This window comes from Hypomesus nipponensis, chromosome 22, assembly GCF_054491055.1.
Source record: "Hypomesus nipponensis isolate SF chromosome 22, ASM5449105v1, whole genome shotgun sequence".
Taxonomy (NCBI): domain Eukaryota; kingdom Metazoa; phylum Chordata; class Actinopteri; order Osmeriformes; family Osmeridae; genus Hypomesus; species Hypomesus nipponensis.
Window position 1 is genome coordinate 5,425,486 of NC_140382.1, and position 24,429 is coordinate 5,449,914.

The 24,429-nt window shown below is 51.5% G+C and overlaps 1 protein-coding gene across 1 annotated transcript in view; it reads right to left on the minus strand.

Moving 5' to 3' along the window:
• ntng2b (netrin g2b) overlaps positions 1-22,767 on the minus strand; it is a 43,520-nt gene extending 20,753 nt beyond the window's left edge. The window contains exons 1-3 of the mRNA XM_084687202.1: positions 22,409-22,767; positions 20,508-21,313; positions 11,222-11,865 (exon numbers count right to left, since the gene is read on the minus strand). Coding sequence (XP_084543328.1) covers positions 11,222-11,865; positions 20,508-20,720 — 857 coding nt within the window. The 5' untranslated portion in view covers positions 20,721-21,313; positions 22,409-22,767. The remainder of the gene's footprint in view (positions 1-11,221; positions 11,866-20,507; positions 21,314-22,408) is intronic.
• Positions 22,768-24,429: the final 1,662 nt, after the last annotated feature.

The following is a 24,429-nucleotide window of genomic DNA, read 5'->3' on the forward strand; positions in this document are numbered from 1 at the left end:
GAGGAGCGTCCCTGGCGGGACGGCAACCTTGCCAGGGCCCAACCCCGAGGTGACAAGCGCTGTGCCTCACACACACACTCACCGGGACTTCAGCTGCTCTCTCTGTTTGATCAGCTGTCACACACACAGGCACACACACACACACACACACCTCTCAGTACTTGCACTACACCTCCACAGTAGCGCTGACTCCTCGACAAAACAACCAAAAGCGAGCAACAACAACTCCTAAGACTAACCGCGGAAACACAGACACACATCTCGCTACCCACAGGAACCCGGGCGCGTCCGGAGCACGCGCTGGCAGGCAGCCAGAGTATCGGTGAAACGCTTCACTTCCTCTCAGACAGGTGCTCCACACTAAAGGCTGGTGCGCACTGCCAGGTGAGGTGTTTTACAGCTGCGTCGGCGCCTGTGCACCCTCCTGTATCGAGCATCACTCAGGCTGGGGGTCGTGTCCTGTCACGGGCTGTGTTGTCGGGGGCTTGAGGCGCGAGGCGTTGAGGCGTTGTTGTGGAGCGCAGAGGTAAGGTCGCTGACAAATTCCAGGTTTTTGCATTCGATTCGCAAAGCCGACTGATTTCGGTTCAGTCACAGTATGGTCAATCGCGTGTCATGGGACGACGGTATTGTATCGTATCTTAACAGGACATGCGTCACATGATGTTGTGTTGTGGCCCTCCAGCCGGCTCGCCCCTCCGTTCCTCCAGCGTAGCCCAGCGAGGAGCGGGCTGCCTCTGCCGTGAAGCGTGGGTGACTTTCCAGATCCGCGTGGAGCCCGGTCATTGATCCGTCCCTCTTATTGGCTTGTTCCTAAAGTCTTTATCACCGCTGCCCGCGCACCCCCCCCCCCCCCCCGCCCTCCCCTCCCGCCAGTAGCCTCGTAAATTCGCCAGAGCTAATTGGACATGACTGCGTTTGTGGTCCCGCTTCATAAATTGCATTCTCTGAAGGGAGAAGATCGATTTTCCTGGAGCGCAGTCTCCTGGAGCGAGTGTGTATATGTGTGTGCGTGTCTTAGTATGTGTGCGTATGTGCTTGTGTGTGTGCTTGTGTGTGTGCTTGTGTGTGATCCCCTTTGAGCGTTTACCTCCTCCTCTAGTTTTCCTCCTCCTCCTCCTCACTTCTTGCTCTACACTGGTGAACAAGTAATCCATATCTGAAGATCTTCCTGCAGCTTGTTGACCAGGAGTTATTGTGTTATTATTGTAAGCCTATTTAGACTGTGCTGCTACTCTCCAGCCACTTAGACTCACTTATGGACAATTGATGCTTTTTCAACGACGTCGTCGAATAAACCAGACAGAGAGCAAGCAGAATCCACCCACTATGCAAGCTCTGCCAAGTTTTAGAAGCCTGTGTGTGTGTGCGTGTGTGCGTGTTGATGTGTATGTGTGTGTGCATGCGTGTGTGAGTGCGCTTATGGACTGAGTTGACAGACTCATTCTGAGGCTATGGGGGAAAGGCCAGAGGGAGGTTTTGGGGTAACACACAAACACACACCCACAAGCTACACACAGGACACACTACAACACACTTAGACAGACTTGGCTAGGTCACTGAGCTTATTTTAAACTCTTATTTTCAAAACGGAACCAGCAGTAGGGTACAACATCAAGAAATAAAGCATTTCTGCCATTGAAACGACCTTGATTGACTTTGTGAGATGTATGGTGTCTGTTTGTGTGTTGATTTGAAAACGTGTCCTAGGGGGGTCCTTGGCGTCTACAGATACAGTTTGGGTGTGGTCCTTCTGTAAAGTTCTTCTTGGTGAGTGCCAGTGTGCACTCGCATTTTGCGTGGGTGTGTGTGTAGATGTGTGTGCCCGTACGCTTGTGTGTAAATGTGTCAGGACTGCTCTACGCGCGCCATGCGATTGCGCGTCCATGCGCATGTGTAAGTGTAGCTGTGTAAATTATTCACCGAGAGAATGCAGTAGATGGCTTGTGCGTGCCTAACGCTGAGCCCTCGGTGAAGACCTTGGAGGTAGAGGAGAGGCAGGGTAGGGGCAGAGTGGAGGCAGGGTAGGAGCAGAGTGGAGGCAGGGAGGAGGCAGGGTAGGGGCAGAGTGGAGGTAGAGGAGAGGCAAGGTAGGGGCAGAGTGGAGGTAGAGGAGAGGGAGGGCAGGGGCAGAGTGGAGGCGGGGAGGAGGCAGGGTAGGGGCAGAGTGGAGGCAGGGGCTGCAGGCTGAGAGGAACAGGAGGAAAGAGAAACGGGGAGAAAGTGGGAGAGACGGTGGTGGTGGCTCCGGAATACTATCATGCCCCTGTTGAAAAATTGCTCCCCCTCTCTCCCTGTCTTCCTCACTCCTCTCTCCCTCTTTCCTCTCCCCCTCTCCCCCTCGCTCCTCTCCTCCCCTCCACCCTGTCAGTCTGGAGATCAGAAGGGGCAGCGAGGCTGTGCGAGGCCCTCAGCTCTACAGGGCCCCCCGCAACAGAATGGATTTTAATGAACGCCGCAGACCACCTCCTTGCCTGAGGGGGGGGGGGGGCGGACAGAGAGGGAAGGGGATGAGAGGATGAAGGGACGGAGAAATGGAAAGGGGGATGAGAGGGTGGAGGGATGTAGGGCTAGAAAATGCGAGGATGAAGACGAGAGGGGGAGGGGGGGGGAGGGGGGGTGGGCATCCTCCTCTCTTCCTCCAGAACATCGACCAAATGAGGGGGGGGGGGGGGGGAAGACAGGAACGGAGAAGAAAGGAGCAGGCGAAGACAGGAGGAAGAGTGCGAGCCGGGCCCAGAGAACAGACGGCACCAAAACATGATGAGGGAGGGATGACAAAGGTTTGGCGGGACGCCTCCTCGTTGCCTGGGCCCCCCCACGGGGCCTCGGGCCCCCCAGGGTGACTGTGCTGGGGTGGAGAGGAGCTGTTTGCCTGCAGGGGCTGGGTCTGCGTGGGGGGGGGGGAGGGGGGTGTGCATTCATATGGTACTGCCTGAAAGCATGTGTGTGTGTGTGTGTGTGATTGGCTGCTTGTGCGTAGCACTGGGTAAATGCATGTGTGTGTGTGTGTGTGCGTCTGCAGGTGTGTATGTGCGTGGAGCAGCCTGAGTTTGTGTGCGTGTGCGGGGGTGTGGATGTGTTACACAGAGGGATTACGAGGACCGGGAGAAGTAAACTGCGGATTTCCCGCCCTTCCCTCCGAGACAGTGTGCCCTCCACGCGAACCTCGGAGATGGAACTTAACTGTGCCCCAGTGAAACCTGAGACACAGGACAGGACTAGCCCTGAGGCTCACAAACAAACACACATGCACACATGCACACGCACACACACAGTCTACTGTTGTGTAAGCAAAGGAATATGTAACTCTATGCAGGTGTGTGTGTTCCTGTAGCACAGGAAGCAGGCCCAGGAGCTGTATTTGAGTGGATTTGGGATGAGGGGGACACGGGTTAATATAAATATCCTGCTAAACCTTGACACAGGGAGAACATCATTAGTCACGGCAAGATGAGAGCTACCCTTGCTTTAGGACAAGGGGAGTTGGGGGGGGGGGGGGGGATTCAAAACACTGGCACAGTTAGCGAGGCAATTAGTAGAAGGACTAAATCTTGGAGGTCTTTACTAAAAAGCAGCACGATGATTGTTTGTGAGGGCTGTGACCCCAAACGAGATCCAGCCAGTAGAAGCCCCTAGGACATCCCCTATGACTGCACGCTTTCTCTTTTGCCTGGCTCTGTTTAGATATTGAGCCAATCATATTCCCTCCAGCGTGCTGCGCCATAGTAACCTTGGAATGAGTGATGAAATAATAGTGACGTATGTACAGCGGAGCACATGATGGTCAGCTTCTCGCTCTGCATCGGTCCTGACTGGGTGTGTCTGCATGGGATTCGAAGTATGTGTGTGGGTGTGTCAGGGCATCCATTTACATGCTCATAAACGTTTGCTAATGCAACAGTCTGATAGTAATGAAGCGGTGCGTGCGTGCGTGCGCGTGTTGGTGATAGTATGCTAATGAATGTATCTCACGTGGAGCCAACAGCCCTTCCAAGGACACTCGTCTTCTCCATCTCTCTCCCTCTGCCTTTCGTCTTCCTCCCTCCCTCCCTCCCTCGCTCTGCCTCTCCTCTCTCCCTCTCCTCTCCTTCGCTCCTCTCTCTCCCGCTCCTCTACGAGTCCTCCCTCTCCCCTTTCTCGTCCAGCGAGCTGCTCGGCTCTGAAGCTGGGAAGCGGTGGGAGACCCCCCCTCCCCCCTCCCCCACATGGCCAGCATGCTGGGAGGCGTGCTAAGCAGGGTCCACCTCGGAGAATTCTTTATTGCGTTTGGGAATTTCAAAGGATATTTATGGGAGGAGAAGGAGAATGGGGGGGGGGAGGGAGGGAGGGAGGGAGGGAGGGAGGGAGGGAGGGAGGGAGGGAGGGAGGGAGGGAGGGAGGGAGGGAGGGAGGGAGGGAGGGAGGGAGGGAGGGAGGGAGGGAGGGAGGGGAGACTGGAAGGAAGTCAGGAAGAGAGGCAAAGAGAAAGAGGCGTCTGAAAAAGTGCCTTCGGCGAAAGAACAAACAGAAAAAAAGGGGGGGGGGAAATAAAAGAGCAGGAATTCGCTGACTTCAACGTTCGGCTCCTCCTCTGCGAAGGTATGAACAGTGATGATCAAATCAGTTACAAGCGAGCTGTCATAAATCACCGCCCGCGAGAAGCGCGGTGACGCGCTGCCACGGCTCTCCGCGGGGACTCTCTCCTCGGCCGGAGCCGCCGCCCGCTCACCAAGGATTTAGAAAGAGATCCGTTGTCCCGAGCCGGAGCCGTCTCCTGGGGAGATCACTCCTGAGAGAGGGGGGCGGGGGGGGGGGGGGATGGGGGTGTGGTCAGCCTGTGGAAGGGAGGGGCCCATTATGATAATGAGGTCGAGGGTGTGGTCACGCGCAATGGGCATATTGTTTGTGTTGAATATTGAATGGGATGTTGAATGTTGAATGGGAAAATGTGTCCAAACTTTTGACTGGGACTGTGTATTGATATAAAAGCTGGACAAGAGTTTGAGATGACGTTACTCGTCTCGCGCTACGGAGGATTGCAATTTTTTCAATCTGAAGGGGTCAGCTTTTACCTCAGTTTCTCTCTCTCGCTCCTCTCTCTGCCTTCGCTCTTGCCGTGGACACGCGGTAGCATTTACACTGCGTCACACACGCACACACCATCCTTCACCACCAAATCACACACACCAGCCCCATGCCACTGGAAGTATATCTATCATACTTTTCGATCTCTCTCTCTCTCTCCCTCTCTCTCTCTTTCTGCCTCTACCTCTACCTCCCATTCACTAACCTTCACACGCACTAAAGGACACAACATCAAACTTTGGTATAATTCACCATGGGGGTGGCAGTTTCCAAAGTCAAAGTCACACAACATCGATAATCGCGACCAAAAAAGGAAGAGGGTGAAAAAATAGGGAACAAAAGAGAGGTGTCTGCAATCGCTCAAACGCCGGAGGAGAAGAGAGAGACAGACGGAGCCTTGAGACCACAAATCAGTCACCTGGCTAGCTGGGACCTGTCACTGCTCAACAAGCTGCCATGTACTACCACGTGCTAACCCAGCCCTAACCCTAACTCTAGCCTTTACCAATCCCCAGCCCCAGCCCTAACCCTAACTCTAGCCTTCACCAATCCCCAGCCCTAACTCTAGCCCTAGTAGTTCTAGTAGCTCTAGCCCAGCCCCAGCCCCCAAAACATCTGGTTGGAGGGCAGGCTGGATAGAGACAACAAGCACATTATCTCTCCCAGCAGGAGTCCACTATCACAGGGAGACAGAAACATGGGTCTGAAGACATGCAGGCATGAAGCAACATGCCCACCCAAACACGTTCATCTATCAAGCCCTTAGCAGCTCTTACTCTGGGGGGGGGGGGGGGGGGGGGGGGAGTGTGTGTGCGATAGTGTGTGTGCAATAGTGTGTGTGCGATAGCGTGTGTGCGATAGTGCGTGCGCGATAAGTTGTGAATGAGCACATCAGATGCAGAAAAGCAATGCACACACACAGACACACAGACACATTCTCTCACTCACTCACTCGCACGCACACGCTCGCTCCCTTAAATGTCTTTCCCCTTCCATCAAGACGGCGCGAATCGAACGAGTCGGTGGACTTCAGACGAGCAAACGACCTGCCTCTGTCGAGGATTACCAGCAGATGAATGTCCTTCCTCTCCTAACCTTCTCCATCCTGCCATCCCTCCTTCCTCATCCCTTCATCCCCCAGTATAGGCCTAATCCACTTAGGTGGCTCTGGCTGAGCCTATGGCCTGCCCTTCATTCTATTATAGAGACCCACTCTTCGGCCTGCTGCTGATTCCATTACACTGGCCCAATCCACGACCTGGCCTAATCCATTATACAGTCTCCGGTGCAATGGTGGTGCCCAGGCCGCTCCACTTCGCTCCCCTGCCCAGGGACGGCTGCTGACAGATGGGCCCGAGAGGACAGGCGAGGGGGGTGGGGGGTGGAGGATTTGGAGGCGGGCTCGTAAGGGAAGCTTCGCTGCGAATGTGATTTCACTAATGTGAATGGTGATTGAGAGTTGAGGCGGTGGTAGTAGCTTCTCTAGCTTTCTCTCTCTCTCTCTCTCTCTTTCTCTCTCTCTCTCTCTCTCTCTCTCTCTCTCTCTCTCTCTCTCTCTCTCTCTCTCTCTCTCTCACACACACACACAGATGTACACACACACTCTTTCTCTCATTCTCTCTGATGCTGCATAAAGCCTCTATCAGGCATCATGAGTTCAAGGAAACGTTCATGAAATGTTGAGGTGTATTTTAATAGGACACTCCAAAGCCACAACAAAACGGTTTCTATTGTGTGGTCAAAGTGCATGAACTTACGGGCTCATATCCTCGTGAATAATTTCCTTTCACAATACATATTGCATTCGATTTGGGTTGAAATATAAAATGGGCTATGTTGTCAGGGTTAACAAGGTGACAGTGACGACACACTTGTGGATTCCAGCCGTTTCTCCTCACATGACACCGGCTCTCCCCTCTTCCTCCTCCTTCTCCGTTGTGTCCGGCGCTCTTCCCCCCCTCCCTCTCTCTCTCTCTCTCTCTCTCTCTCTCTCTCTCTCTCTCTCTCTGTCTCTCTCTCTCTCTCTCTCTCTCTCGGTCTCTCTCCATGTCTTGACCTCCTCCTGTCCCTCTGCCACCTCTCTGTGCTCCCCTTCTCCTCCTCTCCCCTTTGTCCTCATCTACTCTCTGTCCTCTGTCCAGCTTTTCTTCCCATCCCTCCATCTGTCTGTCCTCCACCTTGTCTGACCCTCTTTCTCTTTTGCATTGCACCCCCCCCCCCCCACTCCACGCCCCCACCCTCCCCCTCCCACTGTCCCCCACTCGCTGTCTGTCTCTCATCCAGTATGCTGAGTGATCTGGGTACGTCCACAAATCTAAATTTACCTCCCCTCTCTCTCCCTTTCTCCCTCTTTGCTCTCCTCCCTCGCTTCCCTGCGTGTGCACTTAATGGGCTATCAGGTAGCAGAGTTATTGATAAAACAGCAGTATCGAGGCCTGAGTACCTGGCTTCCCAAATACCAACGCCAGCTCTTTGCAGCCCAAGCCCGTCATTCTGACAATGCACTGTCAGATCTAAGGAGATCACACACCAGGGAGGCCAGAGAGACAGGCAGGGCAGAGAGACAGGCAGGGCAGAGAGACATGCAGGGCAGAGAGGAGACAGGCAGGGTAGAGAGACATGCAGGGCAGAGAGACATGCAGCGCAGACAGACATGCAGGGCAGAGAGACATGCAGGGCAGAGAGACTTGCAGTGCAGAGAGACAGGCAGGGCAGAGAAACTTGCAGGGCAGAGAGACAGGCAGTGCAGAGAGACTTGCAGGGCAGAGAGACATGCAGTGCAGAGAGACAGGCAGGGCAGAGAGACTTGCAGGGCAGAGAGACAGGCAGGGCAGAGAGACATGCAGGGCAGAGAGACAGGCAGGGCAGAGAGACATGCAGCGCAGAGAGACAGGCAGGGCAGAGAGACAGGCAGGGCAGAGAGACATGCAGCGCAGAGAGACAGGCAGGGCAGAGAAACTTGCAGGGCAGAGAGTCAGGCAGGGCAGAGAGACAGGCATGGCAGAGAGACTTGCAGGGCAGAGAGACAGGCAGGGCAGAGAGACATGCAGGGCAGAGAGTCAGGCATGGCAGAGAGACAGGCAGGGCAGAGAGACAGGCAGGGCAGAGAGTCAGGCAGGGCAGAGAGTCAGGCAGGGCAGAGAGCTTCTCTGGCGTTGTTCTCATCCTGTCTTCCGCCGCTCCTCATCCTCCTCCATATCTCCTCCCTTCTACCCTTCTCCTCCTCCTTTCATTTATCTTCAGAATTGTCATCTCCACTCCACCCCCTGCTGTTTCTCCTCCTCTATCTCCTCCATCTCCTCTTCCTTGCCCCCCCCCCTCCTCACCTCCTCCTGCTTTCCTTCCTTCCAGGGACACTTGAGCCCACCAGGAAGTGACAACAACCTCTCCCGTCGATATCGCCAGCCTATCTCATTACCGTGGCGACCCGAAGTAGCGAGACGGTCTGCCTTATTATATAAAACCCATTACACCCTGCTGTCCCCCGTCAAGCACCCAGGAGAGAGAGAGAGAGAGAGAGAGAGAGAGAGAGAGAGAGAGAGAGAGAGAGAGAGAGAGAGAGAGAGAGAGAGAGAGAGAGAGAGAGAGAGAGAGAGAGGGGTTGGGGGGTAGATGGAGAGAATATTCATTATTCAAATTTAAAGCATTGGAAATCCCAGTCAGTTGGCGGAGATGAGATGAGATGGCTTAGCCCTTTTGTCCAGGGAACGTTGACTAATCGTCTGGCCCCCCAAAATCAATTTCACATCGCAGAGCGTTAGACACCTCTCATTGTACAGTTGCCGTCCTGGACCCCCCATCTACCATCACCCAATAGTCCTGCTGGCCGCCCAGAATAACTTTATTGATTAGTGATTATGTTACGGGAGGTGTGGAGGGCAGGGGCAAAGAGGAGGGAGGGAGGGAGCGTCCCTCCTGCCTCCACGAGGGCTAAATCGGGGCTCGCTGACACCTGATCCAGCCCCAGATCGTATCAGTCACTTCCAGGGCTCGGGGTGGGGGGGGGGGGGGGGGATGGGGGGGGGGGATGGGGGGGGGGGGGGGGGACGTCAGTGCAGGGATGAAGGGATGGAAGATCGGTGTCTCCGGTAAAAACAGAAAATGAGGAGGAAAGATGGTTGCACAGTATATCACTGGCACGGATAATGTTTGGCTGGTCTCTCTGTCTGTCTGCAGGTCCAGGTCTGCTCGTTCTCTCTCTCACCCTCTCTCCCTCTCTCTCTCACCCTCTCTCTCTCTCCCTCCCTCTCTCTCTCTCTCTCTCTCTCTCCCTCCCTCTCTCTCTCTCTCTCTCTCTCTCTCTCTCACCCTCTCTCTCTCTCTCTCTCACCCTCTCTCTCTTTCTCTCTCTCTCTCTCCCTCCCTCTCTCTCTCAGCCTCTCTCTCTCTCCCTCCCTCTCTCTCTCTCTCTCTCTCTCTCTCTCTCTCTCTCTCTCTCTCTCTCTCTCTCTCTCTCACCCTCTCTCTCTCTCTCTCCCTCCCTCTCTCTCTCTGTCTCTCTCTCTCTCTCACCCTCTCTCTCTCTCCCTCTCTCTCTATCACCTTGTCTTCTAGTGCTAAGCTTCAGAAGCGTCTGGTGATCGATACGTACACATCTGCTCTTTAGAGCCGGTGGGTTGAAGGGGGGGGGGGGGGGGGGGGTGCTGCGATGCTGTGTCAGCATCCACTCAGGACTTCATCAACCACTCCTGGACCCCCCCCCCCCTTCAATACACAGGCAGGCCCGTGTCAGTCGACACCTCTCTCGCTACACCCCCTCCCCAACTGTGCACATAAGCGTATTCCTTACTTTCCATTTTCACCTGCTCACGCACAGTCCAGCCCCCCCTCCCTCCTCCTCGTGCCCCCCCCCCCCCACCAACCCAACAAGGATGTTAAATACCACTCAAATGTCACCCTGCCGTATTGATTGGAATAATAATTCTGAAAGGTAGGAGAGATGGCTTGTTGATGCTAAGCAGGCGTGTAACAGCTAAACCATCCCTCAATGTCACAAAGTTGCCACGTAAGGGTTCCCGTCGTCTCCCCTGCAGAACAAGGGGTGGGGGGGGGCGTCGGTTACCTCGGACCAGCAAGGGGCCGCCTGTTTGTGTCGTTAATCATCGCTCATTTCGGCCAATGACAGGTGGCGTGGGATCAGAGAAAGGCGAGCGGGGGCGGGGTGGAGGGGTTTAGACCGCCTTGGATTAAACTGGTCGTGTATGAACATGTATTTAGAATGTGTGTGTGTGTGTGTGTATGCACGTGCCGTGAGTGTGTTTATTCCAGTGCATAAATGTGAAGAGGGAAAAGCCATGGTACTCCATTCCAAACTGTGACATACATAATACATTTCATTCAGCCGACTAGACATTCTATGGGTGGTTATGAAGTGTGAATTGATCTGTGAACCAGTTTGCCTGGGATTTAATCCACCCAGCTTCCTGTTCTGTCTGACATTCTCTGACTGGTCGTAAGTCACCCGCTCAGCCTTGTGAGACATGAACAACACTGGGATTGAGACACACGTGTGTGTGTGTGTCTGTGTGTGTGTGTGTGCAGGTTTGCCTTTTGCATTGTAGACCATTGCAGTGATTAGTGTGGGGGCATGACCCCCTCAGTATGCTGTCCAATGATTGGAAGCGGGTTGAGGAGTGGGGGGGCGACGGGGGACGTGGGACAGATAAGGCACTCATATTTGGCTGTATGAGGATGAAGTGCTCGACTGTGGGTTCGCATCCCATCCACCGGGGGTTGGAAGGTCTAGGCTCGTCGGGGTCCCCTCCAACATGGGAAAGCCCCCCCTCTCTACATCACATGAGTATTGTATGACACCGTAGGAGAGTCACTCAGTATCGACTGCACTGCGGTTATCGTTCACCTGGCAAGTATCGGAACATGATCCCAACAGCACACAACGTCGTTTTCCCATCAATAAAGACATTGTTGTCGTGCTGAGGCACTCATTCAGACGTGAAGCAACATTCTATATCCCTTTGATATGGTTTTTTAACAACGCTCTACGACTCCTGTGACTGTCTTGGAACTCTGCTGTTGCTCTCCTGAAGTCCCGTCTCACTTTGCTGCAACTCACCCGGAACAGCCCGGCAACTTACAACCCTGTCGTCACCGCCGCCGACCTCTCTAACGCCGCGCGAGCGCGCGCGCCACTCACCGTGCCTGCACCTCGATGTTGGAGATGGCGTAGAAGTATCTCAGCAGGTTGTCTCGCTGCACGTACGTGCCCCCCAGGGACGGCTTGAGCAGCCTGAGGCGCAGGCTGGTGAAGGTGAAGAAGTCTCTCAGTCCCTTCATGCTCTCCATGCGGGTGTACAAGTTGTCCATGTTCTGCAGGCGGGCGCCGGCGAACACGGCGAAGCGGCCGCGCACCTCGAACCTGACGTTCTTCTCGTTCTTGGAGCCGACCCAGCGCGAGTACTCCTCCGTGCAGATGACCCGGGTGATGTTGGCGGCCGTCAGGTCCGTGACCCGCTTGGGCTGCATGTTGAAGGCTTCCTGGCAGTCGTCCGCATAGAACTGGAACGGTTGCCAGGAGCGGCCGTTGTCCATGGACTTGTCCAGGACCATGATGGTGGGCCGGCCGTACTCGAAGGTGATCTGGATGTCGTCGCTCAGCTCCAGGCTCTTGTTCCAGGACAGGGAGATGTTGGCCAATAGGGGTTCAGGGTAGCGCGACCATGTGACCGTCTGCCAGTAGGTGATGAGGCCGCCGCGCTCTCGGTCCTGCATTAGCTGAGGGGGGTGGGCCAAGTCGGGGTTGGAGGCGTCGCACTCGTCGCTGCAGAGGTAGGGGTTCTCCTGTTGGGGAGGGAGGGGGGGGGGGAGAGCAGGTTTAGAGGATTGGGTCAATCACTAACCGCAAAAACTCTTATTTTGTAGACACTCTAAGTTGTTGGTGTCAGGAGGTGTGACAGGTAGGCGCTGTGCTGCGGTGGAGAGCTCTGTCTGAGACTTTGAGACACCTCTCACTACAACACACGAGCCACAACACACAGACAAGTAGAAAACATATCGAACCGGAATGGAGAGAAAAGCCAGAGAACCTACGAACCAGGATTGATCCAACACTTTATTCCTTACATATTACTGCACAAGCTTTGCTTAAGCTGATTGAATCCCTCCTCTTTTGAATGTAATCTTTTTGCAACACTACAGTGTTGCAAATCTGACCAGTCTTTCAAACCCATGCTGGGTGTCTAATAACAATAAGGCAGAATTACCATCCTGGGAGGCTTCTCCATTAATCATCAGATTTGGGGTGACATCAGGAGGAATGGAGAGGGGAGGGGAGGGGAGGGGAGGGGAGGGGAGGGGACGGGAGGGGAGGGGAGGGGAGGGGAGGGGAGGGGAGGGGAGGGGAGGGGAGGGGAGGGGAGGGGAGAGGAGAGGAGAGGAGAGGAGAGGAGAGGAGAGGAGAGGAGAGGAGAGGAGAGGAGAGGAGAGGAGAGGAGAGGAGAGGAGAGGAGAGGAGAGGAGAGGAGAGGAGAGGAGAGGAGAGGAGAGGAGGAGAGGAGAGGAGGAGAGGAACTTAGCCAGTAGAGATATTCTAGTACAAATGATAGGACTGCGTGGGAGGACGTCTTAGAAGTGAAACTACTTTGTTATTACCAAACAATATGAGATAATAATCTCTCTATCTTTTTCACACACACACACACACACACACACACACACACACACATACAGACAGCGGAGATATGTGTGGCTTGTTTCCTGTCTGATAACCTGATTATCTTTCCCTCTCTCAGACACAACACAGTTCAGATCATTGTCAGAGCAGACACACACACAATGACAGCCCACTAGTCTATAAACAACCAGAACGCAGACTTTATTGGAAATATGGAGGGATAAAGAGTTGGAGTGGTAGATGGAAAGACGGATGGGTAGTGGAGGTTGGTGACATGACGGTTCGTGTTGACCGGAGGTTCATTCGGGACCACGGTCCTCCATTAGTGTGCTGGGAATCGCCTCCTCTTCCCCCTCCCTCCCTCCCTCCCTCCCTCCCTCCCTCCCTCCCTCCCTCCCTCCCTCCCTCCCTCCCTCCCTCCCTCCCTCCCTCCCTCCCTCCCTCCCTCCCTCCCTCCCTCCCTTTCCTTCCTACTTTCTCTCTCGCCATCTTTCCATCCCGATTCCCCCAGACTCTTAGCCTCCCCTCTTCCATAACTCTCCCCAGCACTGCCCTCACCCCTCGCTGTTGGCATCTCATTCCATTTCTTCTCTTTATCCGTCCTTCTCCGGCCCCAAACCCCTCACTCTTTCTACCTCTCTAAATGTGTTACCAATTCCCTCTATCCCTTTACATTTCTGTCTATTTATCACCACTGTCTACAGACTGCCAGACACACACACACACACACACACACACAAGCACACACACAGGAAGATTAGTGGACTGTTCGTCATAAGTTGAACCTTGACCTAGAAATCTCATTGAAGATGATCACAAGGTTAGTGTCTTGTCCTAGTTCCACACGTAGTACATATCACAGCGTTTCGGAAAAGGATTTTGGATATAATGATGTGTGTGTGTGCCTCATTACCATGGCCTGCGACTGCAGTTGAACGTCTCGCCAAATGTGACCAGTACTGTCAGTTTGAGGTAATGTTCATCACTGCCCTTTAAAACCTTTCATACTTGTATAAAATAAACAGCAGGACCGTAGCCAGCCTGGTGGGAGGGTTTTCTCCCAGAAAAAAGTTTTCCTCTTGTTTTGTATGTAATACAAAAAATACAAAGGGAAATAAAAAATCTGGACCTTTGGCAGTGAGGGGGCCTAAACCTAAACCCTATAACAGGGTCCGTGCTTGGCCATTTGTGTGTGCCCGTGCATGTGTGTGTGTGTCCATGCATGTGTGTGTGTGTGTGTGTGTCCATGCATGTGTGTGTGTGTGTGTCCATGCATGTTTGATTGTGTGTCCGTGCATGCACAGTGTGTGTCTACACGCAGCATTAGAGTGTCTGAGTTAGAAGAGATCACTCTTACTTCGGGAGGAGACATAAAGCCATGTGTTGTCTCTCCTGACTGTCTACCCCCCCCCCCCCCCTCCCTCCCCGCCTTCCCCAATGAGCTGCAGGGATAATCATAGGATTGTGTTATATTGTTTATGGGGGGTGGGGGAACATGCTTAAGCCTTCCAAATTCCCTGCCCACTATCCCCTCGCCCCCCCCCCCATACACACACACACAAACACTCAGACAGTACATACACACACACTTTACAACTTTCCTATATCCTCCATCCCACACACTCTACCTCCTGCCAACACACACACACACACACACACTTAGATCCTGGCCAACTGTTACGGCAGGTGGCCTACACCGCTAAGCCCCTCCAGCAATTATCCTCGCTGGGATCCTGTCGCCAACGACTACGGGTACCATAGCGCTGAAACTCTGTCACCATGTCAACGTGCTGCGTGTCGCTGTGATAAGTGGGTTCCCCGGTTTTGGGCTGGGGAACATCCCATGTGGAACAGATGCTTGGAATTTAGTCATCCCCTGAGGTGCAGACAGGCAGACAGACAGACAGACAGACAGACAGACAGACAGGCAGACAGACAGACAGACAGACAGACAGACAGACAGACAGACAGACAGACAGGCAGACAGGCCGACACTGACAACAAACTCAAAAACCTACCTGTCTTAAACTTGAAGTACGTATGCGCAATGCCCCTCTAAAAGGCCTGTCATGGAAACACTTTCAGCAGCACAGGACATTAGTGCCACAAACAAACTACTTACAAAGTGTTTGAGAAAATGCCTTACTTCATTAATGGACCTCATTGTACAAAAAAAGTTGTTTTTCATTTAGTTTCCATTAGGTTTCTTCCCTTCCTCTCTTTCTCTTTCACTCTGTCTCTCTTTTTTATTTCACTTTCTATTTCTGTCCTCTGTTTGTCTCCGTCTCTCTTTCCTTACAGTTTTATGTCCCCTAGTTCTGCAGTTCTGCAGGACTTATCCTGGTATTGCTGGCATGGGGAATAGAGACAGAGAGTCTGAGAACACAATTTAGTTTGTTTACAGGAACCATGGTCAGAATGACCCCCCCTCCCCCTATAACAGAAAGCAACTACACAGGGATATTGCTTTTCAGCTGGGTTTGATTTTCTCATCTTGAGATTGCCCTTTATAAACTATATATGATTGTCTTGTCTTTGAGTTATATGACAATCAATTGTCTCATGGGTGAATTTGTTTAGTCCAGTGTTTGTCTGGAAATGGGTGCGTATGTGTGCATGTACAGTACACAGCATGCAAGTGTCTGTATATGCACAAGTAAGTAGATGTAAGTGTGTGCGTGTGTGTTAGTGTGCATGTTTGTGTTTTTAATAGAGAGAGAGGGGCAGAGAAACATAGAGTAAGAGAGTGAGATAGACTGTGACGCTCTGCTAACTATTTTATATGGTTAATTACAGGCTCAGCCTCCCTAAGGAGTTCCCTGACAGGAGAATGTGTGTGTGTGTGTGTGTGCGCGTGTGTGTGTGTGCGTGTGTGCGTGTGTGTGTGTTTTTTTTTTTTAAAGCAGGCCAGAGGACACGAGACAAATCCCACAACTGGCGAAGCAGAGGGGGAGAGAGGGGTGAAGCTGGGGCCGGGGGAGGGGGGGTGAGGGGTTGCATCTGGTCGCACCACGCTCCAGGACAGCCTGTTCTCAGATTAGTGCGTTTGGTGGAGAGGGGGGGGGGGAATGGGGGGGGGAAGGAATGGGGGGGGGGTCGGGGGGAAGGGGGGGTCGGGAAGGGGGGGTCGGGAAGGGGGGCTCATTACATAAGTAAGAGGCACAGAGAAGAACACCGTGATGTCATCTCCTTCAGGATGCCATCATCCCTGGTCTCGTCCTACAGACCGCCTTCCCTTTGAACTATTTTGCGTGACCTACAAAGCTCCCATTCCACTGCGACACACACACACTCACACACACACACACACCGTCCTCAATTCATTACGAGCTTGCAGGTCCAGAGAGGTGAAGAGGTAAAGAAGGAAGGTAGCCGGCTCCCATGTCAGATGACCTCAGGGTGTCTGAGCTATGCGCCGCCAATCCCCCTTAGTCTCACACTCAACCTGGCTAAGACTCACTTAGAACTGTCCGCTAACCCACTAACCCCAGCAGATCAACGAGCCCCGAGCCCAACACCATGAGGTGAGACTGGTACTGCCTTTACACTGGGTCGAGAGACATAGGGGTGAGAGAGGCGGGGAGAGAGAGAGGGAGGGAGAGAGAGAGAGAGAGAGAGAGAGAGAGAGAGAGAGAGAGAGAGAGAGAGAGAGAGAGAGAGGGAGAGAGAGGGGGAGAGAGAGACATGGCGAGAGACAGGGTCAGGAGCATTGCGCAGACAGAGAGAGGGAGAGACATGGGTAGACATAGGAGACAAAGAAATTGGGAGAGAGAGATAGGGCAGGAAAGAAATAGGTAGGGGATCAAATGGGGGGAGACAGGGAAGAGATAGGGGGGAGACAGGGACTAGAAAGAAAGAGGAGAGAAAGAAAGAGGAGGTAAGGGTCTGACAGGATCCCAAAAGTCACACAGGATCCAGCTGTGATTCACAGAAGGATCTCTTCCTCCAGAGAGGGCTGGGCAGGTACAAGGTCTAGTTCCTGAGTATGGTCCACAGCAGGAAGGATGTGCTTGGCCCTAGACAGAGCAGGCTGCCTGGGCCTGGGCTGGGGGGAGCCAGGATGGCTTCAGGCCCACACTGGGAAGCACTGATCTACTGATTCACGCTACCAGCTGCCATCTTCCTCTCTTTCCAGCAGCTTCTCTTCCGCTGCTGTGCTGCTACTCTCCCCCTCTCTCCCTCCACCCCCCTCCCTCCCTCTCTCTCTCTCTCTCTCTCTCTTTCTGTCCCGGTCTCTCTCTTTCTTTCTCTCTCCCCAATCTCTTTCCTCTCTCTCTTTCTGCCTTGGTCTCTCTCTCTCTCACTCACTCTCCCCTGCCTATTTTTAGAACTGGCTCATTTCTACCTTCTAAAACGGGTAAATCTGTTGTGGAACAGGAAGGTGTGTTTGTCTTCCCTTCTGATTCATATACTGTACTCACACACACACACACACACACACACACTGTACACACATACATGTGACAACCCTCAGAAATACCCTAGCCTTGCTAATTCCATCTCACACGCTAACACACATCCAAAACACACACTCGAGTCAACCACACACACGCATACAGCACATACACACATGTACACATTCTGTACATAAATACAGTAAACACACAAACACACACAGCCGACGGTCAGTTTTCTTGGGAGTACGGCGTTAAATCTCCAGGGAGTCGAGTTGATTGAAGGTTTCAGTTCTAAGGAGGAAGGCACTAGGCAGGCGTGGAGACGTTGGGACAGTTGGCGCCGCAGTCTTCTGCCTCTCTTAAGCGATGGGGTGTTTGTTGCAACGCTGAGCTGATTTCATCTTTCTGCTTAGCTAAGCTGTGATCTTCCCTACTTCTCCCCTCACCATTAGCGCTCTCTCTATCTCTTCCACTCTCTCTTTGCAAGACACTTCCCCATCCCCCCCCCCACCACCACCACCACTCCAACAGCACCAGGAACCCAAGAAGATATCTAGTTAGCTTGCTAGCTACCTAGCACCACTCCCAAATGCAGGCTACATAGCCTCTGCCAACAAGCTCCCCAAATGCATGGTGAACTACAATCGCCCCATCCTCAAAGGAAGGAGCTGACAACATATTGAAAGGAGCCAGCTTGTAGCTAGCTGGAACGGTGAGGAGGAGGAGGAGGAGGAGGAGGAGGCCGACAGGGAGATGAAGGAGGAGGGCGAGGAAAATGAGACAATGGACGAGGAGGGAGAGGAGTGAGAAGAGAGGAGAGAAGGAGGAAGAGAAGGAAAAGGAAAAGGAGGAGGACGCATTCTCTTGGAAACCCCAGCTAAAATACATCGAAACATGGATCCCAGAGCTCCCAGGGAAATGATCCAGCCCAAGGCAGAAGATCCATCAAAACATCATCCACTCGCCAGAGGTGGTTTTACATGGTGTGTGTGTGGGGGGGGTTATGGGTCAAACTACCCCGCAGCAGCCCTGCAGTGTCTCAACTGACCTCCATCACTTTCCCCCTTTCCACAAACCTTCCCTTCGATCTCCATCTCCTATTCTTGATCCCCCCTCTTTTTGCTCTTTTCCCTCCCTCCCTCCCTCCCTCCCTCTCTCTTTCTCTCTCTCTCCCTCTCTCTCTCTCTCTCTCTCTCTCTCTCTCTCTCTCTCTCTCTCTCTCTCTCTCTCTCTCTCCCCCTTCCTGCCTCGCTCGCTCTCGCTCTCTCCCTCTGTGGCCATGCTAATGCGGAGCCTCTTTCTATCTCCCTGACCGTATCTTGACTTGGGGGACTGCTGAATGAGTAAATGCAAATGTACTCCAATTAGATAAGAACCCTGCTTCTCTGAGAAGCAGCCAAATCTGGAGGCATGGGAGGGTGGTGGGTGGGGGGGATGAGGGGAGGTGGCTGTGCTGCTTTTCACAAAATAACTGATCTGCAACGATATCCCTCCTCAAAAGAATGACACAAAGAGCCCTGACACACGCACAGTCATCATTTAAGGTCACAGGACACCCGAAACACAGTCAGTCTGGACTGGGTCCACCCCTGCCCAACCTGTCGGCAACCTCCGCGGCTCAGTGTGCTACATGGGTTGTTGGATGGAACTGCGCGGTGGCGTGCGTGGCTACGTTGGCTATACCTGAGGGCCAGATGTGCACCAGATTAGGCACTGAGGCCAAGGAGTCTGTGGAGCCGGGTGTGTGGGAGGGCTGAAGTCCTGCGGTCAGGCGCCACAAGCGGACCGGCCCCTCTGTCTCTCCACTGTGGCCAATACTGCTGACGGGATGAACCGTCCCCACGCACGCCTCTCTCCCGACTCAGCCCCTCCCCTTCTTTCTCTGTCCACGCCCCCTCCCCCACAGACACACACACTCATGATGCCCCAACAGCCGGAGTGGACGCACCCTGAGGAAGCCCATTAGGCCTCGATCAATATTTCATGGCTAAGGTACATAGTTGCAGGAGTTTCCAGAATCAGGGCCCTTAAAAGGCAGGTGTCAATACAGGAAAACAACCTTTTAAGCCTTCTCTCTCTCTCTTTCTTTCTCTTTCTCTCTTTCTCTCTCTCTTTCTCTCTCTCTTTAGCTCACTCTTTCTTTCATTTCTCTGTTTCCCACTGACCTTTGCCTCCTTTGTATTTTCCTCTATACCTCCCTACATTATGCCTCGCTCACTCACTTTCTCTCTCACTTTCTCTCTCACTCTCTCTCTCTCTCTCTCTCTCTCTCACACACACACACACAGGCTTCCCTATCTGTCAGCAATTTCCGCTACTTGTACATTAAACAAATCATTAACCATCAGGTATCCAGGGACAATATCCGCTCCTGATCCTGTAGTCAAGCAACCCCTGAGTCCTGTGATTAGTCTCTGTGTGTTTGTGTGTGTGTGTGTGTGTGTGTGTGCGTGCGCGCGCGCGTGTGTGTGCGTGTGTGTGTGTGAGGGGGGTGGGGGTGCATCTGCGAAAGGGAATAGAAAGTTGAACTTTCACTCTTTATTCCAAGCTCATTGTTTGTAGAGGACACATTCATATTGTAGCATATTAAGACTGGTTTCACCTGAGGTTGATTCCTTTCTTTCACTCTCTTTCTTCATAGAGAATGAGATATCCTTCATCAGATTACCTGTCTGATGAATCATAGGCCAGACTGATTCAATCTGATTGGCCAGCCCATGGACAGGGAAACTAATTACCACATCACCACGCCAGCCATTACCAATATTACACTTGCCTGAAGGATATCTAAGATTCATGAGTAAAAAATAAGTCAAATCTGCAACTTGTACCACTTCAATGTTTTAACGCCTAAACTAATTTACTTTGGGAGTCTGCTAACTTCAGCTCGCTCAATAACCTGGAAGGGAACGGGCCCGTTTGCATAGTAATGCGGAGACTGTTTTACCGCAGCTCCCTGCCTTCGCCCTTAGTGCCCTTGAACGGGAGGGGTCCACCCTCACTTCCGCCATGCAGTTTACCAAGCGAAATTCGAAATCCCTGCAGAAAACCCAATCAAGCCTGATGACATCCTGCCAACACCGTGCCACGGTAAACAACACCTCGATACCACTCAGTGAGACGCAAGAGCGTGCCAAGTCATTTTACCGGTGTCATGCCTTTCGGTGCCCCGCGACACTGAGGCCGAGCCCCACTCACGTTCACGGCGCACAAGGAGGCTTCCGGTCTGACTTGGACAAACTGTGTTGATTTTTTTTTACGTATTGTGTTTTTATATTTCATATTGAGTGCAAAATAAAGTTATCCAAATACCCACACGCTTTTCAACAAGTCAACACACATTAAAATGAATTTAGGCCCATGAAAATACGTTGAATTTCAGTGTCAACTTCAGAAGTCTACAGTAAACTTACCAGCGTGCAGAACCTCTCCGGTGGGTTTCCGCAGGTGATTCCCGGCGGTTCCACCTTGATCCGCATGTAGTCCTTCATGCTGTCCGTTTTAGGGTGACATGCGTATTGTTCCCACACCGCACCATCGTCCGTGCTCACCAGGGACTTGCACAGGTCGTACTGGCCCAGCGTCACGGCGAAGCACTGCAGCAGCAACACGACCAGGCGGAGCATGACAGGCGGGGGAGCCACGGGAGTGGTCCAAGAGGGGTACGGAGAATGGCGAGGGGGGCCACGGTAGTCAGAGGTGGGGTGAAGAGCGTGGAACGCGAGGTGTGATCATGTGCACACATAGATTGAATTCGAATGTTTCCAACGTGCGTCCTCGCGCTCTGCCGAGAAAGGTGGTCAGAAACTGAGAACGTGAGAAAGTCGTCTTGAATAAAGGAAAATATCTCACCGAATAAAATGTCAACGTGGGACCTACTATACCTAGCTTTCCTTGACAAATATTCACGGCTTCCAAAATATGTAACACTTTCTTGTTTTGACAGTAGGCGTAGAAAGGAGTGACGGGTGATGGATGTGGGGTAGTATAAAGTTACAGAGAGAGCACACGTCAACTTCAACCATACTCCAACCGTGCTGCTCGTGACAGAGCCGGAGGTTGTTTAGGTATGCTATCAGCACAGATCCAGAGGCAGACCACAACGACCTTTTTCCTGCTGCGACCGAGGACAACTGTCTGGTGAGGATGACTGAGAGGTTACGGATTCTCTATGTGCATCCATTGAACGTGGCGCACGGCTGCTGCTTCTGTGATTGTCCTATGACAAAAGAGGGAAAACGTTAGACAGAGAAAGTGAAAGGGTGAAATGACCATTCATCAAATTGTCTGTGACATGTTTTATGACATGTTATATGACTTGTCTAAAGCCGAGGCCACGCAACGATACTGAAGAATATGCTTATATAATTTATGACCGATCAAGATGAGAATTGCAGCTAACAGATGTTCGTGAGCCGCGTCATTGTGTCATGTCAGAGATAACGTTTTGAGAGTTTTAACGTTTACAACAGGCTTTTGAGATAAACATGAAAGGTCGATACCGAAGTTTCCAAAGTTGTGTGTGGGTGTCTTGCTTTTTTAGGAGTGGTTCAGTCAAATCAGAGATCAGACTTTTCACAGTATGTGAGTGACAACCCTGAAGTCACAAATGTGTGCTTCTCTGGGTGACAACTCTCAAAGTAAAGCTTAAATAGAGCAACGGCATAACGCTTAGACGCTCAGTAGCCTACGACTTTCCAGATATTTTAGCTCTTATGAATTCTAACCGGTTTAAGTCCAATATGTTTGGTGGCTGTTTCAGAAATATTACGATTTTTGTTGTCGAATCTCAAAATGATACTGTCCAATTATGTGTCTCTCATCCGCATAAAAAAGGTAAGATTGCGCGGGTGCCGCCTGTGTGGAGAGTTAGAATCATCCTTTTTCAGGTCGAGACAAAACGGCAGTCATAAAAGTCATATTGCACAAACCGTTATGTTCGGTCACACCGTCAGTCTGAGAATGTGTAGTCCTACACGCACACCATAATGTCGGCAATGGGACACCAAGGACTTCAGCACGTAGTTTTGAAGTCATCAAAGCGATTTCCCCGCACTGATAGCCGTATAGGGGTGTGTCAAATTGCAACAGCCTCGGCGGGGCAACCATTTGGGAAGCGTTGTATCTTGCCTCTCTAAATTGATTTATTTGCCAGTATTAAAAAAAGTCACAACTTTTGCATTGGGGGAACATTCATGTGTAATGACAATCTTAACATTTTTGACTAGACAAACACGTTACGTTTTAGATTTGGCTAGAATGACATGCATGCAGTAATGCACTCTCTGCTAGATCCGTGCAATAAAACACTTACTTTTAATGTCCATCCGGGCAAGCTGTTACGTGTCCCGTCAAACGAACATTTTGCTGACATAAGCCCACAAATTCATCCACTGTACCGGTCTTCCGTCGAGGTGTAGCCTACTGTAGTACTGTACTCCCGTTATCGGTACGCGATCTCGCTATTTGTTTGCTCCTCTGTCGGTTACTTTTTTATTACACCGAGGATGGCGGCACGGTGATCGGTGTCCTAGATCTGAAACGGGGAAGGGGAGCGCGTGAATTCCAAAGTGAAGGAGTATCAAAAGTAAAAATATTGACTTTGAGGAAGGGGTTGTGCCCGCCCTTATCCTCCTCCTGTTTTACCAGCTCGGGTTTATCCGGGATGCTCAAGGGCAGAAATAAATAAAAAAAATCTTTATGGAAAATCTCCCTCTCTCTCACCCCCACCCTCTCTATCTATCTCTCTCCCTCTCTCTCGCATAGGCCTGCGCACTCTATATCTCTCTTTCCCCCTCTCTCTCTCACTCTCAGTTAATGCCCAGGCTAAATCCTTTTCACCATCACTTTCAATCACTATCTGAGCTTTTATCTGCTGGACTGAGCCGGGGCGGCGCAACTCCTTCTCTCAGCTCCAAACCGAACCATCCCACCGGCAGACCAACATGCGCTACTTAAAGGAACAACGGGAAGTGGAGCGCCTCTATGTCGTGCTCTCTCCATCTCTCTCATCTAGTCTTCAACTAAATGCCAGATGGCGATTTCGCACGAGCTGGGTTAATATTATTGGTTATTGGGCGAATGTGGAGGACGGGGGGTTGCAAAAGTTAGTTGCGTCGCTTCATTTTGTAGACTTCTAACTTAAATAACATTAAATTGTCATAGATTAAATTGATTGTCGTTAGCCTGCAATAATGTTCTGACTAGTCTGTTGTATTTTTTCAGATCTTTGATATCCGTCTTATAATTAGAGTTTGCTTAAAACAACCCTTAATAGATTTGTATCTTCTGCCGCTCTTTCGCTGTCCATGGAGCGAAGCGGGCTGATCGTTTCATTGCGGTCAATTCTCGAGTGGCGGCAGTTTCCACTTGAAAGTTAAGTAAATTAAACGGGGGAGAATGACGACATTGTTCTTTGTCGGTCTAAAATAAAACACACACACAAATCACACAGAATTAGATTAACAGAACCAGCAGAAACAAAGTTGGAAGTGCTGTGTCATAAAAAGGGAGTCATTTTTAGGGGGAAAAACTCCATAGGCCTAATAATTTATTTCTAGCCACAGCAAACATGTTGTCAGAAAGAGATGGAGATTTGCACGTAACTATGAACCTGCTGTATCAGGGAACACTGACAGGATACGGTTGAAAGCGGATCGATACTTTGTCCTTGCTTTGCCTCCTTTCTCTTTTCACATCTCTCCTATCCACCGTAACCCTTTCACCACCTGGGTGGAGAAGTAATATCTCTCCGCCCAAATAATGAATTTACTCCTCAATGAAAACCTGTTCTGTATTGAAAATACGAACTTAAATACCTGCGCTGTCAAGTGCTGGAACAAAACAAACGGTTCTTGTAATTTATCAAAGTAATAAAATGTGTCAGCGTACTTAAAGTAGTAGCCTACATTTCCAGTTTTATGATTGGTTAAGCTTGACTTCTGCAGGCCACGCATTGGGCGTAGGCTACAGTAGCGCTATCGATGAATCTGCTGTGGTCTGTAAGACGGCAAATCTTGTCCTCTCAAAGCCGTCGACAGATTACTTTTGTCAATGATGTTTGTTATTGGGTTTAATTTACGATGTGACTGCCGTAAAGTGCTTAACTTCGTTCTCACTGTCACAGATAAATTGACATTTTAAAGGGGAATAAGTTGTGGACCCCCCAAAAAATGTGTTTTCATAACAATATTTTTGACAACAAATACATCTGAAATAAGTTTTGGAATTTTTCTCTTGAATGTTTGTCTTGTAAAATCAGAACTTTCTTTTATACTGACACGTGTCCCTCAAGCAACGATTATGCATTTTATAATCGACATTTGATTGATCCCT